This window comes from Oryctolagus cuniculus, chromosome X (genome assembly GCF_964237555.1).
Source record: "Oryctolagus cuniculus chromosome X, mOryCun1.1, whole genome shotgun sequence".
NCBI lineage: Eukaryota > Metazoa > Chordata > Mammalia > Lagomorpha > Leporidae > Oryctolagus > Oryctolagus cuniculus.
In genome coordinates this window covers 85,076,226-85,095,354 of record NC_091453.1, presented here as the reverse complement: position 1 = coordinate 85,095,354, position 19,129 = coordinate 85,076,226, and the positions used below count along the sequence as shown (strand labels likewise).

Sequence of the window (19,129 nt, the reverse complement as noted above, 5' to 3'; positions counted from 1 at the left end):
GGATGTGACCCAGCTTAGCTGGTGTGAGGGCACCACTCCAAACCCATTTTAACTTTTTCTTCCTTTTACATACTCAGTGCATTCCCACTGAAAGTTGGCAGAATACCCTTTGGCTTTCTGGGCTGCAGGTTTTTTTTTTTTTTAAACGTGGGTTGTTATATTATCTTTTTATTGAGGGGAGGGTGTATGTGTGTGAAGGGTCCAATTCAAAGCAGCCTTTGGTTTTTCCTTGCCTTTTCCCTTTTCTGCATCCACAGTTATGTGTCAAATAGCTTAGCCCTCGTGCTGAGTAGAATTTCTAACTTGAAAGGTCCGTAGCTCAAACGGAATGCAAACATACTTGAAATTTTAGTTTTTTCTGCATCCCGAGTGGGAAAGCAAGGCATACTGCCACCTAGTGGAGTGTCTGTTGCCCTCCTGAGGTCAAACACTTCAAGCAGCCTTCTTTGATCTGACCCTGATTCCAAGCTAACGCAGCCCAGGCAGCTCCAATGTCTTAAAGGGCTATGACTGGATATGTATGAAATTTCTGTAAGCAGCAGGCTCCTGCCACAGTCTCTTCCATCTCCCTGCTAGTCATGTTGCTGCAGTCTAACCACATATAAGGTGGTTTGGATGAAATAACTTGTTGGACTGAATGGAATAATGACTGAGAGAACCAAACTGTACCAAAGCAGGCAGGAGATGATGTGCAGAAACCATTTCATTTCCTGCCTCCTCTGCCTTGCCCACAATTCTAAGAGAGCTCTGTATTCCTTTGGGAAACAGGGAGAGCCTCTGGATTCTTGCTGTCTTAGAGAGGGAGTCTGAGAGCTTGTGTTGCATCGTGAACAAAGATAAAGACTTGAAAAGTGTTTAAAGGGAAAAAAATAAAAGAAATTTGTGGGGGGAGGCCGGTCAGAGCCAATAAAAGAAAAATGGCTTGGCGAGACATTGTGCTGTGGGCTCAGCTCGTCTCCTAGCACGGGCAGACACTGTACAGGGACCCCGCCGAACACGCTGTTCTAGCAAAATGTTCTGGGACCTGGCCCTGTGGACCCTGTGACACTTCACCCATGTCTTAGGAGGTTCCGCCACTGCCGTCCTCACCGGCACTGTGCTGTCCCAGGGCCCAGACAGCCTCATCAGAGCACTAGTTTAGCTATTTGCAAGCCTCTCCTCCTCTGCCCTGGACTCCTGCTTTGTGGTTCTGCGAAGGCTCAGTTGAAGGAGAAGCCCCTCTGCCCACACACTGAATAGTTCTCAAGATTTACCAGCTTCTCCTCTCCCTCCCTGCGTCGCTTCCATTTGCCTCCCTTGTGCTCGCTGGTCCCTTGGACAGAGGGCACGTGGCCATACAGGGATCGGTGACAACCTCTAATGGGAGGCCCTGTGGCTTCCAAGTGTTAAGTGTGCTGCTGGGAACAACGGGATGGTGCGTGCGAAGCTGAGACTGGGCCAGAAAAAAATCAGCACTCTTTGCTCACTGCAGAGAGAAAGAAGGTGAGGCATAAATCTTGCCAGGCTGGATGCTTGGTCCCCTGCAAAGATTGGAGCTCAGGTGGGTGGGAAGGAAACAAATGGTTAAAGGGAACATTTTGGATCCCTAGAGATGTCTGTTCTCAGCACTGCCTTGGTTTTCAGTGAGCATGGGTAATTGAAAGCCAACACAAGGGCTTCGGATTTGCGAAGTGTGTTTCCTCTGAAAAGCCCAGAGTACCTCAAACACCTTACCACCTTCCTCCTCCCAACCATTCTGCCAGAAGGCAGGTAGGCTCCCCATGAATGTTTCCATTAAGCAGACAGAGCTATTAGGATCGAAGGAGTTACATGATGTGGCCAGGGTCACGTGTGGTATCCGTGCGGAAGTGGGCTGGGAATGCTGGGTTTTTGATTCCCACCCTGTGAAAACAAGCCGTCCTATGTAAAGGGAGAGATTTTGCCGCTTTGATGGCTATAGCACTGGGGTTTCTGGTTTGCAGCCCATATTGTAAAATACTGATCTGGAAATGGCATTGCAATAACTTATCACTGTGTGCTGCCGTCACTGGGACTCTCTTTCTTTAACAGGACAAATGGAAACAGATTGAAACTGCAGCAGGGGAAATCCTATGAGGTTGAGCTGAAGGGAGGGGGAGGGAGGAGCCCCCTGTGACACCAGAGGAGATGCAAACTCCTTCCCTAGAGATTCATGGAGAAAACCACCATGGCCATCCTGGCTAGCAGGTGCTGGCCTGCAGAGGGCAGTATGGTATGGGAGAAAAGCCCTGCACTGGCTAGAATTCAAGAAAGCTCACTTTTGATCACAGCCCTGCTAATAAGCAGCTACGTGACTCTGAACAAGCCTCTTCAATGGTGCAGGCCAGTTTTCTCGTCCATACAAGATGGATAAGCCCAGCTCAACTTCATGGGCATATGCTACCTTCACGGGCATAATGCAAGGGGACGCGAATTTATGCAAAATGCTCTATAAAGAAATGTGCGCGTCTTATTCCCAAACCTACTTGCAAGGCATGTTATATCTGTGCTGTCCAATAGAAAGAAAAGCTGAGTGACTATGGTCCTGTCTCTTTTCTAGTGGCCACAGTAAAAAGGTCAAATAAACATAAGATATTAATTTTAATAATATCATTTTTAAGCAAATATATCGGCATTTTAGCATTGAAGTAAAAATTGTCACTAAGATATTTTTGACTTTTTTTTCTTACTAAGTTTTGGAGATCTGGTGTGTATTTTGCACTCACAGTATATTTCATTTCTGACCAGCCACATCTCCTAGGTGTGGTAGGCACATGTACCTAGTGGTTATCTTACTGGACAGCACAGCTTTATACTTAGTCAAGAAACTTCATGTATATTGTTACTTGGGCCTCAAAAGAGTAGATATCATCATTGCCATATTGTACACACACACACACACACACACACACACATTCAGCTCAGCGATTTGCTAAAGTCCCAGAGCTAGAGTGGGGTCTAAGGTTTGGGTGTTCTGTCTCCAACACTAGGATTCTCTTCCTCTCTGATTCATTAGATACAGAGTTGATTAAAATCAAGGACATTGAACTGATAATTCTCTATGCCCCTTTGTTTTGAATGTGTAATAGGAGTCCTAATGGAAGCAACCTGTGCCACTGGCCCCATTGGCTCTGCATTCTAACTACCTAGAGAGACCTATAGTGCTCCAAAGTATTGTAGGGCAGGGCCAGAGTCATTGATTCCCATTGTGCCAGCAAGCAGGGGCAGGCCTCAGTATCTATGATTCATCCACTTCTCGCCAGATCCCTACCCTTGCTCCAGGAAAATACGGTCAGCTCCTTCTGCAAAAAACACTTCTGGTGATTTAAGACACATGAACCAAATGTCATGTATTGGTCTTGTTGGGATTCTCATCCAAACAAAGTACCTTTAAAATATATAGATGTTTAACTTTACGTTTACATGCATTTAGTTATGGGACAATCATCAATTTGAATTCTGCTTGCTAATTGGCAGTTAGTAATTACTGATCATTAATTACTGATGATGGTATTGCCACTGTATTTAAAAAGTCCTCATCTTTTAGAAATACCAAAGTATTTATGAAAAAGTGCTATGTCAATGTTTTGCTTCAGATTGGCTATGAGTTCCTAACGATTGACGGTAGGTGACGGGTATGCCACTCTCTCCGCTTTTGTAGATTTTCAAATGTCCCATAATAAAATGTTTAACATTTTATTTATTTTAAAATTTGGAAACCATCTACTTCTCTCCATTTCCATTGCTATCAGTATAGTCCTAGCCACCCTCACCTGCTTGGACTGCTGCAACAGACTCTGTGTTTGCCATTCCACCCCGCAAACCCCCAGGCCCCCAGCCCCTGCAGTCGCTGTGATCTTAAACAAACCAATCAGAGCCTTCATTTGGATGCTTTTCTGTTACATTAAAAATAAAAGCAACGTCTGAACCAGCAAGGTGGCTGAGATCTGGCTCCTGTTTCTCTGCCTAATTCTTGGCCTTGCTCACTCTGTTCTTCTTACTTACCTTCTTGGCTGTTCCTCAAAAGCACTGAGCTTTTTCCAACTTCAAGGTCTTGGCACTTGCGGTTGCCTCACTCTGAAACTCTTTATCTGATCTTTCAGTTGCTTCCTCATAATGTTCAAGCCTCAGCCCACGCATCACTTCCTTGGAGAGGCCCCACTTGACAACTCTTGTGTCGAGTGGTCCAGCCTGTTCCTCACGCACTGCACTATACGGGCTTGGTACTGATTCATCTGTTCACTTGCTTGTCAGCTGTATCCTCGCTCACTTCCTCATCAGAATGTCATCTCAGGGACAGGGAGTTTTATTTAGTTGCTTTTGTAGCCCCTGAACCTAGCAAGGTGTCTGGTACATAGGAGCCCTCAAAGAAAGACTGTAAGATAGGCAGGCAGATAGAAAAATGAAACCAACATAACTATGATTAGCTGCTATTTATCGCACAATGGATATATGAAGCCCTTTTTCATGCATGCTATCTCATTTGATCCTTGCAACCACACCCATCATTATCCCTTTTTTTGCAGGTTAGGAAACTGAGGCACAGCAAAACGAAAAAACTTGTTCAAGTCCACATGGCTGAAACAGATGGCACCAGAAGTCAAGCCTAGGTCTGTTTTAACTCTAGAGCTTCAGCTAATAGCCGTAAAGATATTCAGTCTCATGGGAAACTATGCTAATGTCTCCATGGGTTCAAGAAATAATATGAAAGGCCTTCTAATCATGAAGATGTGGCATTCTCTACAATAACCATGGGGAGAGGTCTTCTTGTTAGCCTTCTATTGCTACAGCTTTTGTCCAATAAGACCCTTGCATGTATGTTGATCAAATAGGGAGACTTACTGGAAACCCTGGAGGTCCAGGTATGCCTGGTATACCTTGAGGCCCCGCTTCACCCTGGAAAACCAAATGAAAGTTTAGTGAGTGGCAGCAGGAAGCAATAAACATCAAGAATGGCTTCCTCAAAGTAGTTGGGGTGAGAAGTGGAGAACCAGTGAGGTATCTGCAGTGGGCAGCAGGGGATGGTGCGGATTCTCAGGGCTTCTTGACTGGTAGCATCATGGGATGTCTTCATTCTGGGAGTCCTTTGCGGTATGGAAAGGACCAAGAGCCAAGGACTGCCCAAAACATAATCTCTACTGCTCGGGCTAATTGGGAGACACAATGGATAATTATCTGTTTTCTTTCTCAGGGAAGAAGCTGTATAGTACGATTTCCTGTAGCAAATTACAGGCTGCAAAGAAATCTACAGTTTGTAGAAATGGGTAACAATTCCAATTTGGATGTAGAGATGTAATGCTCTAACTTGCCTTTCCCTGATATGCTATATGTCCTAGAGGGGCTCCTTAAGGTTTGTGAACGATCAGGGAGATAGGCAATCTTCCATATGCACGCAGGCTGTTTTCAAATCACTGAATATTTCTTGTCAATCTGGAGGGGCCTGGACCTGTTGCCTCCATTAAGATAAAGCTAAAGGAATGGGACTGAACATGTTCTAGTATGTAGGCCACTTAACCATAGGAATGGAATCACGAAACGTATAAGAACCTCAGGAAGGAAGAGAATGCAGGCGGCTCAAAGATATCTGCACAACTTAACAGCATACAGCCGTTCAAACACAACCACGTATATAGTACACAGTCACACAAAAATACAGATTGTAAACTATCTCAGTTAAATGGGCCTGCGGTTTAAGCCTCGGTAGTTCAGACCAGGTGTATTAGGACATCTACTGCCACTTTGTGATAGTACATCCTATTTGCGGGGTCAGATTTGGAGGGCAAATGGCTTCTTCCAAAAGGTAAGTCAGGGGCTGGCACTGTGGCACAGTGGGTTAAGCCACCATTTGCAGAGCCAGCATCCCATATGGGAGTACTGGTTCAAGTTCTGGCTGCTCTGTTATTGATTCAGCTCCCTGCTAATATGCCTGAGAAGACAGCAGAAGATGACTCAAGTGCTTGGGCCTCTGCCATCCACATGGGCGACTGACCAGGATGGAATTCCTGGTTCCTGGTTTCAGCATGGCCCAGACTTGGCTGTTAAGGGCATTGAGAGAGCAAACCAGTGGGTGGAAGATCTCTCTCTCTCTCTCTCTGCCTCCCTCCCTCCCTCCCTCCCTTCCTCTCTCATTCTGTCTCTCCATCACTCTCTTTCTCTGTCAGTTGGCCTTTCAAATAAGTAAATAAGTAAATGCATATCTTTAAAAGATAAATAAAATGCAATCACATATACCCTAAGTGTTCCATCACAGTGCTTTGGTGGCAACGTAAGTGTTAACAAGTTTTTGAGTTAGAAGAAAAAAACTCCAACTACTTAACCCTTGTTTTAAATTATTCCAAATATCAAAATTCAATCTGGAAAACTGAGAGAAAATAGCACTTAATCGAACATTCAGAAACCCAGGCATACTCACACCTCCACACCAAGAAAGAGACTTTTTAGGAAGCTTGTCATAATGAACTAAACAAAGAAGACTTTGGCCCGCAGGTGCAGACAAAAACCCACTACCCAGAACCCTCGGTTCTCCCAGTGTTGTCTGGTTTTAAGAGTTGAATGATGGTGTTAATAGGAAAAGGCTTATTAATTCTTCCCCTTCTTAAATGTTTGCTACCTTTGATCCTTTCTTCCCCTTAGGAAGTCCCATGAACTCTAGTTCTCCAGTAGATGGTGGTGGTCCTGCAGGTCCGGGGAGGCCAACATCCCCCTATAAAATGAAAGGTAACAGTAAGCAAAGTATAAATCACATAGACCTTTTTTTTCCAAAGGGCAAGTTTGTTCACTGAATACACGTCACAAAGAAACTAGCCATTCCTTTGACCTCTTCACCTTTGCATCAATGAGGAAACAAAACTCATTGTCAAGGCATGAGAAGAATTCTAAGTCCAAATAAATGCATTCTGTACCACCACTGCAGAAGGAAGCAGCGAGATGGATGAAAGGAAACCACAGGTTCAAGGTTGCCATGGTCATGCACAAAAGGGTTTTGAGAAGAGGGCTATAAAGCAGTTGGAGCAAGGTGAATGGCTACCACCGGCAACACTCTAATTGGTCCAATCTCTGTCAAGAGCACAAGCAGAGGCAGTCAAATCTGTGCTGGAATATGGGAGGCTGCAGTTGCTCCTTCAGAAAATGGTGCAATCCATGGGACAGCCAGGAAGTGTGGGGAGAGCAAGCCCCCGACCTCCATACAATTTGTATACAGGAAAAGGAGGAAGGGAGGGAAACGGAAGAATGGTCAAAGAGGGGTTATGAAAAGGATAGAGGCAATAGACAGATAAAGAAATGTAGAGAGCAAGGAGGGAGACAAGGAAGAGGATGGAAGGAAGGGAGGAAGCGGAGGGAAAGTGACAAATACACAAAACACCAAGAGAATACCCAGGTGGAAAGAAGAGAAGGAACATGTTTCAAGAGAGCATCTTTGTAAGACATGCACACTTTACAGGCAGGCAGCCCGGAGATGCCCATATTGGGAAGGGAAGAGAACCACAATGGCCCATGTGTGGCAGGTGCACATGCCGCCCTCAAGAGGTCCCACCCATGGACCTACAGAGTTTGGGAAATGCTCATTTCCCAAAGGGAAGAACCAAATACCCTTACACGAGTATACATGGGTGTAACCAGAGAAATTTCTTGGAACATATGGAATACAAATTATAGTTTCCAAAAGTGATTTACCTTGACTCCTTTCTCTCCTTGGAAACCTAACCCCATATTACCCTGGGGCACAGGGATGCAGGGAGGAAAAACGAAATCAATTACTAAACACGCTATAGATTGTAATTGGAATACAGTTTTTTTTTTTCCAGAAACTAGTTTTAACCAAACTGGTATATCTCTGTGGAATGAGAGTACCTAGTGGTAGGAGACAAATGCCCCCAAGGTAAAGTATACTTACATCAGGGCCCGGGAAACCAGGGGGTCCTGGGGGACCCTAGATGCAAAAAAAAAAAAAAAAAAGTATGAACAATTGTTAGTTTTAATCAAAAAGAACATGGGCATGTGGAGAACCACTGGCGATAAGTCCCTTCCCCATTTGGTGTAATGTGGGGGCAGGTCCTAGCTCCCTCTCCCAAGATTCCTTTTATATCTGTTTTGAAATCTGCTAAATTGACCGGGTTATCCCATTCATGTTGCCGTAGTGAAGACTTCACATGTCATTCCTGCAAACAGGTGGCAACTTTTTAAATGATGATCTTTGGAGAAGCTAAACTTGAATAATACATGATGAGATTTCGAGAACTGGAAAGAACAGTCCCGTGGAGAGCACCTTCCCAGAACCACACAGATGTGGGGCTGTGCATCTCCTGTATCAGTGATGGGAAGTCAGTCTGGTATCAGACAGGTAGGCAAGGAGGTAGAGCTGCCGCAGGTACAGTACTAGACGCATTTGCAGGTTTTCTCAGCGTTCAGGGTGGGTGGGTGGTGGTACGACTACTTAGCAAATGCTGTCATGGGTGAGGGAGCAGAAGGGGACGACGGATGTGTCACAAGTATCCACTATCCCCGGGCTATTAAGCTAGACTAGAGGCTTCCGAGGCATAGATTGGATGCTTAGAAAGACTCCAGCAAATGTAGACAACCAATAGCTCCTGGCAAGAATGTGATTCACCTAATCCTGCAAGGACGGAGTTTGTCCCTCCCTTGCAAGTCGTATGCTACATAGGCTCACATTACATTCATGGCAAGGTGGGGAAGATGGCTGTGCAAACACCATCGTCACGGATTAGATTTCAGTTGGTCTTACTTGTAATCCTGGTGATCCCATGGGTCCTGCAGCTCCAGGAGATCCTGGTGCTCCTTGTGGGCCCTAGAAACACAAGTTTCTATTGAGGTCAAAAAGTAAGACAGTTATGCAGGAAAAAGGAAAAGCGTATGTGAAGGAGAACTGTACAAGAATGTGTGTAGAATTTTATAAATAATGGTCAAAACCTGGAAACATTCCAGGTGTTCATTGGTATAAGGTTTGAGACATAAACTATGACACACGCAGTCAGTGCAATAAATACTCAATAATAAATAGTAGCAAACTACTGATATAGGAAACAGGGTGGAGAAATGTCAAAGGTATTGTGCTGGGGCTGCTGCTGTGGCATGGAGGGTAAAGCAGCCGCCTGCAGTGCCGGCATCCCATATGGGTGCCAGCTGGAGTCCTGGCTGCTCCACTTCTGATCCAGCTTCTTGCTAATGCACTTGAGAAAGAAGTGGAAGGTGGTCCAAGTCCTAGGGCCTCTGCACCCACATGGGAGACCGGGAAGAAACTCCCAGCTCCTGGCTTTGGATTGGCCCAGTTCTGGCCGTTACAGCCATTTGGGGAGTGAACCAGCGGATGAAAGATCTGTTTGTCTCTCTCTGCCTCTGCCTCTCTGTAACTATGTCTTTCAAATAAATAAATACATCCTTTTTTTTTTTAAAAAAAATATTGTGCCAAAAAGGTGACTGGCATTGTGGCATAGTGGGGAAAGGCCCCACCTGTGATGCTGGCATCCTATATGGGCACGAGTTAGAGTCCCAGATGCTCCACTTGTGGCCCAGCTCCCTGCTAATGCACCTGTGAAGGCAGTAGAAAATGGTCCAAGTGCCTGGACCCTTGTACCCACGTGGGAGACCTGGAAGAAACTCCTGGCTCCTGGCTTCGGACTAGCCCAAGACTGGTCCAGCCCAGCCATTGCAGCCTTCTGGGGAGTAAACCAGTGGATGGAAGAGCTTTCTCTCTACCTGTCCCTCTCTCACTCTCTAACTCTGCTTTTCAAATAAATAAATAATTTTAAAAATTTAGAAGCCAAAAAGGCTACATACTATATGAATCCTTATATAGGGCATTCTAGAACAGGCAAAGCCTGATCTGTGTGGGAGAAAAATCAGAATGGTTGTGGCCTTTGGGGAGCAGGGTTTGACTGGGAGGGAAATACTCTCTCCCCAAATTGAAGCACTTTATATATTATGCCAGAGAGAGAGAGACAGACAGACAGATACTGGCTTACTCTCCAAATGGCCGCAAAGGCAGGGGCTGGGCCAGGCTGAAGCCAGGAGCCAAGAGCTTCATCCGGGTTTCCCACGTGGGTGCAGGGGCCCAAGGATTTGGACCATTCTCTGCTACTTTCCCAGGCGCATCAGCAGGGAGCTGGATCGGGAGTGCAACAGCTGGGACTCGAACCTTTGCCCATATGGGACAATGGGTGTTACAGAGGTGTGCAGAGGTTTAACCTGCCGCACCACGGCATCAGCCCTTATTGTGGAATTCTTATGTCGCATTCCTACTATTTCTTTTCCACATCTTTAGGGGACAGAGACAGTGTTTTCTCAGTTTTCACTCATAACACTTGGCTGATAGTACGTGCTCAATATCTGTTAGGGCCTGAAATAGTATAAGAAAAGAAGAGGGAAGAAGGAATAAATAAATAGAGGAAAGAAGAAAGAAGGGACTTTTCTTAAGCTACTTCAAAGGAAAGTGATGAGAATGTGGAATCTAAAAGAAATAGGTCTTATTAATACAACTTATGGCCTTTCACTATTATCAGAATCTCTAACAGGAATTTTTCCATGCAATATCTTAAAGTGGGCTCTGTTTCCTTTGTTTTTAAATTTCTTTTTTTTTCCATTGTATTTGGGAGAAGGGGAGAGTAAGGGAGGGAGAGAATGAGAGAATCTTCCATCCACTAGTTCACTGCTCAATGGCCACAAAAGCCAGGGTTGGGCCATGCTAAAGCCAGACAGGAGCATGGAAAGCCATCTTGGTGTCCCACATAGGTGGCAAGCACCCAAGTACTTGAGCCATCATCCGTTTCTTCTCAGTGTGCATTAGCAGGAAGCTGGATTAGAAGTAGAGTAGCTGGGACTTGAATCATGCACTTTGATATGGGATGCAGGTATCTCAAACTGTGACTTAACTGCTGAGCCAAATGCTAGCCCTGACTTCTTTTGTTTTACATATGAAATTAAACACAAAGAAACACTTAGTAAATGCTTGCTGAATAAAAGGCCAAATACTTTCCTAACACATCCCAGGGAATATAGAATAGAATAGTTCCCCCCGCCCCCATCCATGTTTTTTCTTTCCAGAGATTCAGTCACCTGTGATCAACCATGGTCCAAAAATGTTAAATGGAAAATTTCAGAAATAAACAATTCGTAAGTTCTAAATTGTATGCCATTCTCAGTGGTGTGATGAAATCTCACAGCATTCTACCCAGGATGTGAACGGTCCCTTTGTCCAGAGTATCCATGCTATATACACTATCCTCCCATTACTCACTTAGTTGTCATCATGGTTAGCAAATTGACCACCACAGTATGGCAAGGGCTCATGTTCAAGTAACCCTTACATAACAGCTGAATGCTATGGCACACTGCCTACATCATTCCCTCCCTTCATCCCATGATTCATCTTATGTCACAAGAAGAAGGGTGAGTACAGTACAAGATATTCTGAGAGAGATCATATTCACATAATTTCTAGTATAGTATATTGTTGTAAGTGTTCTATTTTATAATGAGCTACTGTTAATTTCTCCCTTGTCTAATTTATAAATTAAATTTTATCATAGACATGCACATATAAAAAAGTTACATATATATGTGTGTGTGTGTGTGTGTGTGTTTGTGGTGCTATTTGTAATTTTGGAGTCCACTGGACGTCTTGGAACATATTCCCCAGGGAAAAGGGGAGAAATTATTGCATGTAGGCCCCTGGCGGAAAGCCCGCCTGTCGCACAATTTAAGGCAGAAGGTTTGTCCTTTCAGTACCTTTTCATCTGGAAAACAGCAATAGCACAACTCATTCTACCTCAGTTCTAGACTTTCCTTGAGAACATCTATAAAGACTTTTGAATACCATAGAGGAGAATGGAAAAGCACCATTAGTGATTGTTGACTAAACACTGAGAGCTCATCACATAGACAACAACTTACGGTGATTCCATCCAGTCCGGGCAATCCGGGATTCCCCTGAGAAACAGACAAAAAGGACACTGAAGAGATGAATAAATCAAGCTTGTAGTATTTCAGACAATTAATTAAAGATTTATTGGGATAAAAATGTATGAGTTGGACAGATCCAAGCATTTACTTTTTTTTCCTAGGACAAATCTGGACTCTGGGAGATAAGTATTATAGCCTTGGATGAACAGGATTTCATATTTTACTTGGATTAATTAATTTTCACCTTTACTAGGAACTTATCAATTAGAAAGTGCTTCTGCAGGCTGGTGATTTTCCTGCTCTTTTAAAAGGAAAGCAAAGCTACCTTCCCGTGCGCCTTCATCCCCAGAGAATCTGTGCCCATATGTATACAATGCAAATCAGACATTTCAAGGAAAAATCACCAGAGCATACAGTCTCTGATTACATTTTAATTACTTTGCAGCATCTTAAGCCACTGTATGAATCTGTAATATAACCATATTGTGGAAACTGCTGTGTTTCACTGGATCCAGGATCTCTGCTTTTTGGCAAAACCATTTAATCAATGCTTGCTAAGACAATGCTCATATTTTGACACCTGCTAGTCTTACCCTACATGGCTTACAGTCAAAAATTAGTGAGTCTCTATAGCGTGGAAAGAGCACTGGCTGTGGTTTAGCTCTTTGGTGGACTGGCCGTGTGAGTCTGAGCAAGTCACATAGCGCAGTATACCTGAGGATTTTCTGTCTGTAACATGAGTCATATGAATACAACAATCACGAGGTCCTTTCCAACTCTAGCATTCTACCTTCTGCTGTGGCACCTACAGTCAAGGGCCTAAGTCCTCCTGGAGCTTCTCCTGTCTTCCAGACACCCACCCCCACCATTGCCTTCCACAGTGATTTCCAGCGTCTCTGGCTCTGTGCACGAGTGGAAGCCAGAAAAGTGGTATCAATTAACTGAATGAGTTGGGTGCATCCTCCCTTCAGATGTTGAGCATGTAGACTCCTGTTTGTTACCAAGGCAGCGATGGGCTCTTTTCCCACTCTTCAAGGGAATAAGTTCAATCATTTGGAGCCAGAGTTGACTAAGGCCCCCACGGGATATCAGGCAACACGTATCAAGAGAAAAGTCACAAGAAAACAGGAGGTTCTTATCAAGAGATGAAAGGTTCCAGCCAGCTGCAGAGCTGAGGACCATTTTTGCAGACATCCAGGGGGCCCAGTTAGGGGAATGGGCTGGTGTGCAGGGACAGGGAAAGGAGGGGCCAGGATCCTGGGCTGATGGCCATGCTGAGACGGGAAGAGACACACATGGCTTCAAACCCAAGTATATAGATATCAAGGATTCTAGAGCAGACGAAATGCATCTACCTCCAGCAACCGTCAAAGAAAAGGACACCCATGAAAACTGTTTGCTGAGTGATTTCTTATTTTTGCTCTAGACCCTACAAAGAAAATCTTTTTGACAGTATGGTTGCAAATGTTTGTCAATGTTTCTACCACAAAAAGCTGCAGATCCTTTTAAATCCAGTTCGGTCTGCTCCTTAAATAGAGATACAGATGCTAGTTCTGGAAATGTTTGTACTGGGGGGTGGGGTCCATTTCAGGGAAGCCGGCTTACAGCCTTCTCAGCTCTCTGTCTTACAGTGTCTTACCTTCATTCCTTTGAAACTGCCTGGATCAATAGCAGGTTCACCTTTGTAACCTTTCTGACCGGGAAGCCCCTGAGTAAAACAGTAAGAAACACTTGTTAGAAAATGCACACACAAACACACACACACACACACAGAGTTTTGGTAATAGTATGATCTAATCAGTCGGAGGATGGACTAGCAAGAACCTAAAAGGAAGCCTCTCAACATCCTATGGCAGATATGGCTGTGCCAATGGGCGAACACATCCCCTGAAGAGTTACTGCATCTCCCAGTTGTGTGCCCATCCCCTCACCTCTAAGGTGGGGTCTATACAAGGTCTGGTGGTTAGAAATAGGAAACCTTACATTCACCCAGAGCACTGATTTGAGCAAACATATGGCATGCATAAGCCTAGAATCCACTGTTTCACCTCTCACAAGTAGAAGTCACTGACAAGGCTTTTGTCTAGGACTGAGGACCGCAAATTGTTCTGCAGAGAGCCAGATATTAAGTAATATAGGCTTTGGGGTTACATCTGTGTTCTGTCTTCCTTCCTTCCTTCCTTCCTTCCTTCCTTCCTTCCTTCCTTCCTTCCTTCTCTTCCCTTTCCTCTCCCCTTCTCTCCCCTTCCCCTCCCTCACTTCCTCCTTTCCTTCCTTCCTTCCCTCCTCCCTCCCTCCCTCCTTCCTCCCTTCCCCTCCCCTCCCCTCCTCTCCACTCTTCTCTTCCCTTCTTTTCTTGCCTCTCCTTTCTTAAAACCTTTAAAAATATAGAAGTAGACCACAGGCCAAGGGCCTTGAGGGCTAGTTTAGAGACCCCTACTCTAAGATATAACTACAAAGTTACTTTAGTTCTGTGCTTCTACCACACGACTCCAGCTTCAACACCTGTCTAAGAGGAGGGTGTGTCTCAAGTCCCTAGGAAAATAAATTTGAAGTACCCAAGTCCAGTGTTTCCACCAGATATTTTGCTGTCTCAGTGGAAGATGCTGCCTAATAGCTATGTGTCCTGAGGAAAATCAATGGCCTCACACCTTAGGGGAAGTCAATGTTAGCATCAGGGGTAGGGCTACACTTCGGGGACTGAAGCATTGATTGAATGATGGAGAACAACTTTGTTCCAGGAACGTAACCCAGTTTCTTTCCTAATACTGCCCGTTTCTCCTTGTCCTTGTAGCTACTATTCTTTTCCAAGAAACTTCAAAGTAGTTGAAATATTGTACTGTGACCCATAAAACTGTGTAAGTATTACATGTTAATTAATAACTTCATAAAAATAAAATATATAATAATAAAATTACATAAAAGGAAGCCTAAGGAACGGAAACCTGCTTAGTGTTCAGCAGAGGGTATAATTCAGTTTAGTAAAATACATATTTCAATTATTATTTAGGCTAAGCGTGAGGTTCAAGGGCAACATTAGGTTTCCACCCTCGTTTGTTTGTCAAAGGATGTAATTACCTCGCCATTTTTTCCCCTCCTCTGGGAAGTGATCTCTTGCTTTCATAGTTTTCCATCTCAACTCAGTGTTCTCTGCCCTACTGCTGTTGCCATGGCAGAGACTGGAAGCCTTTGTCACTCACATGGTTCATTCTGTCAGGAACACATCTTTCTTTGCCCCCTCCCCCCCACTACATATTGGTATGGTCCTTTAGATGTCAAGGTCTTTTATGACCATCTGGCACATGTGCTTTGTCAGTTTCACTGTTTCACTTTCTTCCCGCATACCTGCCTCCATACCCTGGTCACTGAAGGCAATGGTGCCATTCTCTCAATGAGGTGCTCATTAATTCATGTAGAATTATGGAATGTGTGTGAGGTAAAGGATGGACTTGAAACATGTTATACCTCTCTAGCCACTTATGAAATCAGCCTTGTATGGGCATAATATCTACTAGAACTCCATTAGATTTTCAAATACCTGAACCCTATCTGGATGGATGAGATTGAATAAGAGTGGTGATCCCAGGAGCCCATAAATATCCTATCAATCACATAACCACGGGCTATGACATAGGTTGTGAGTACAAACCATTGGTATAGAGTAGGGTTTCTCAATCATAGCATTATTGACACTTTATGTCAAATGATTTCTTGATTTTTTTGGGGGAGGGGGGTGGTTGTCCTGTGCCACCAGCGTATGTCCAGTTGCAACCCTCAAAATTATCAATTGCTACAAGTCCCTGGAGGGGCAATTCCTCCAGGTTTAAAACCACTGTTATAAACCAAGCTTGTTAAGCCCTTTGTTTTCTTGTTAGTGCTCCCATGATCCCATGTAAGCCTTCTAAGCATTTCCTGATATTGTCTGATGTGAGAGGATGTCCAATAGCCCAGTATGTATTTTATTTTTAAGTTTACTACAGCTTTTTTTTTAATAATCTTGTTAAATCCAAGAGCAGCATTACAAATAATTTTTTAAAAAAACCTAAGTAGTGTTGCATGTGTATATTTTCCTCCCCACGCCCTGTAACTGGTATTCTTTAGATTCTATTGTTTTGGTATTACCAGCATAGACTCATGCATTGCAAAAGGAGCTGCAGTGGCTGCCCCACAGAAGCTTACTGAGGTTTCCAGAAAAGTAGTAAAGGGGGCACAACTGGAGGCCAGCAAAGCTATTTGAAATAAAGAGCAAAGATCTGACAGCATACAGGTGGTCCGAGAAGCCCAGGGAAGCCATCAGGGCCTGGAAATCCAACAGCTCCTTGAGTTCCATTACAGCCATCCAGGCCTGGAGGACCTCTGGGGCCTGGCTGTCCAGGGTGGCCCTGTTCAGAGAGAAAAGAAGAGATCAAGTTAGTCATCCACTGTATTGCCAGCTACTCTGAAAAAGTCCACAATGAGAAAAGCCAAATATGCTGTTAAATTCTGATTCCTTGTCCACTCCCTTAGCCGCCCTATCATGTACACTCTCATATGTTACCTTTATACTCAGGCATATGTGTCTAACCACATCTCAGTGCTAGCGCTCCTAAAAAGACTGATGCTTTCATAAAATGCAATGAAAGGGATCAAGTGTGAACTGATGGGGGCTACAACTTCACCTAAATGAACAAAACTGGGGCTTAGCTATTTGGTAGCTGAATTGCCACCAACAGGGAACCACACCAGGCCTTGGATCAGACAGAACCTGAGCAGCCTGGCACAGCGTTCCGTATTGGAAACTCTACCTGGGCAATGATGTTGCATTTGGATGAACAGAGCAGAGGTAGTTCCCATAGCGCCTTCTCTCTTGAAATCTGCTTGCTCCAGAATGAGCAAGTCCTGCAAGAACCACTTTCAATCTCACTTTATCCTGGTCGCATGTCAGGCTGCTGCTTCAGTGACGGAATGGCATCTTCCCTTTGCCACGTGCTCTCAAACGGAGGCAGTTGTTTTGTTGGGGAATTAGCAATCATTCTCAGTTTGTCTGAGTTCAGTAATTTTTTTCCAGAGTTGGGCTTCCTTGGTACATAGAATTACTTTAAAAGGTTTTTTAATTTTTTTTTTTAAATAAATAAGAAAAATATTTTGTGGGGGAGAGGGAGAGAGGGAGGGAGGGAGAGAGAGAGAGAGAGAGAGAGAGAGAGAAAGAGAGAGAGATCCCCCCTATCCATTGGTTCACTCCCCAGATACCTGCAATGTCCCAGGCTGGGTGCTAAGGCCAGAAGCCAGAAATTCAATCCTGGTCTCCTATGTGGCTGGAAGGAACCCAACCACTTTGAACCATCACCACTGCCCCCAAGGATCCACATTAGCAGGAAGCTGAAGTCAGGAGGCAGAGCTGGGAATTGAAACCAGGTACTCTAGTGTGGTATACAGGCATCCTAATAAGTAGTATAATAGGCCAACGGTCAATTCCACCTTGTTGTAATGGATCTATCAAAAACTGGTTGTATATCAGGTACAGAGCAAAGAGATGACCTGAAAACCAGAAATCTGGATGGGTCAATAAAAAGAAGTAGATCCTCACATCCCCCAAGCACGCTTTTGGAAGCCAAGTGTACCAGCATACATTTTTTGATTTTAAGGAAGGAAACATGCGGTAAAAAATGAACTTTTCAAATTTGCAGTACTTCTCCCTTATCCAGGGTTTCAGTTACCCCACAGACAACTGTGGTTCTGAATACTGTGATGAAATCTCGTGCTGTTCTGTGTCAACCCACCTAGGATATGAATCATCCCTTGGCCCAGAGTATCCATTACTTGCCTGTTCACCACTTAACAACCATCTTGGTTTTTAGATCAACTTTCAGAGCATCACAATACTTGTGTTCAAGTAATCCTGATTTACCCTCTAATAGCCCCAAAGTACAAAAGAGTGATATTGGCCATTCACATATGCCAAAGGGAAGCTGTCAATTGCTTCTTTTAAGTGAAAAGATGAAAGTTCTTGACTTGACATCTACTATATAGTGTTATCAACATTAAAAATGAATAATGCCTATACCTTTGGGGTATGGGTTAAAATTAAGTGAGACTAAGCTTACTAAGTAGGTGCTTAATGAATTGTGAGTCTATTCTCATGAAAGTCAGTAAGGATAAGGCACTGGCCTGATGTCTACCTCCTTTCAATTCTCAGTACTTTGCCCTTTCTGGTTACAGCTAATGATTGTATAAACGTGTCAGTAAGAGACCCTGTTTCGGCAGGCGCTGCGCCTCACTTGGCTAATCCTCCGCCTGCGGCGCCGGCGCCATGTGTTCTAGTCTCGGTTAGGGTGCCAGATTCTGTCCCAGTTGCTCCTTTTTCAGTCCAGCTTTCTGCTGTGGCCCGGGAAGGCAGTGGAGGATGGCCCAAGTGCTTGGGCCCTGCACCTGCATGGGAGACCAGGAGGAAGTGTCGGCCGCAGCTGCCATTTGGGGGGTGAACCAACGGAAAAGGAAAACCTTTCTCTCTGTCTCTCTCTCTCTGTCTAACTCTGCCTGCCAAAAAAAAAAAAAAAAAAAGAGAGAGAGAGAGAGAGAGAGAGAGACCCTGTTTCTTTAAGGGAGGAAATCCTGGTTCCTTATAGCCACAAGGGACTGAACACACAGACTAGGAGGACCTGCTATATTCCAGAAAAGCAGTATTCCTCAGAACCCAGTTTCAAAGGAAAATTTCCGTGTGGTGAATGGTATGAGCTCACTTTGAGGATCTAAATCTAGCATGCTCATTTGCAAGTCTCAAGGCAGGAAAATGTTTGAGATTGACTTCATGGGAAAAGCTAAACATAAATTGTAGAGGACAACTTGAAAACCTCGACTTCCAACTATTTGAACTGAAAATATTTGATAAACATACTCTCCTTGTGAAAACATTTGATAAACATACGTTCCTTGTGAAAACATTTTATAAACATATGTTTCTTGTGGGTGCCAACAGCCCAACTCACAGTTGAAACATCATTTAAAAAGGCACAGCCTTCTATCCCTAGTCTACATTGTCCTAAAGTTAGCTATTTGGTGAGTGCATATTTGTTCACATTCTCAATTGGTTGCTATGCCCCTCATTGAAAAGACTTAAATTATTATGAAATAAATACTTACTTACTCATGTTGAAATTGTCCACATGGCAACAAAAAAGGAATTTTGGGACCCAAACCAGTGACGCATATGTTAATGATCAGCCAATATTAAGAGGGG

The 19,129-nt window shown here is 44.1% G+C and overlaps 1 protein-coding gene across 3 annotated transcripts in view; it reads right to left on the bottom strand.

The window, feature by feature from the left end:
* The window catches only part of COL4A6 (collagen type IV alpha 6 chain), a 312,961-nt gene that overhangs the window by 54,138 nt on the left and 239,694 nt on the right, over positions 1 to 19,129 (bottom strand). For 2 of the 3 annotated variants that reach the window (XM_008272863.4, XM_070067442.1), the window contains exons 6-13: positions 16,179 to 16,295; positions 13,553 to 13,621; positions 11,905 to 11,940; positions 8,741 to 8,803; positions 7,892 to 7,927; positions 7,672 to 7,713; positions 6,608 to 6,700; positions 4,840 to 4,893 (exon numbers count right to left, since the gene is read on the bottom strand). In XM_008272863.4, coding sequence (XP_008271085.2) covers positions 4,840 to 4,893; positions 6,608 to 6,700; positions 7,672 to 7,713; positions 7,892 to 7,927; positions 8,741 to 8,803; positions 11,905 to 11,940; positions 13,553 to 13,621; positions 16,179 to 16,295 — 510 coding nt within the window. Of the gene's footprint in view, positions 1 to 4,839; positions 4,894 to 6,607; positions 6,701 to 7,671; positions 7,714 to 7,891; positions 7,928 to 8,740; positions 8,804 to 11,904; positions 11,941 to 13,552; positions 13,622 to 14,991; positions 15,075 to 16,178; positions 16,296 to 19,129 lie in introns of those variants that run through there. The other variant, XM_070067443.1, reaches the window with a different exon arrangement.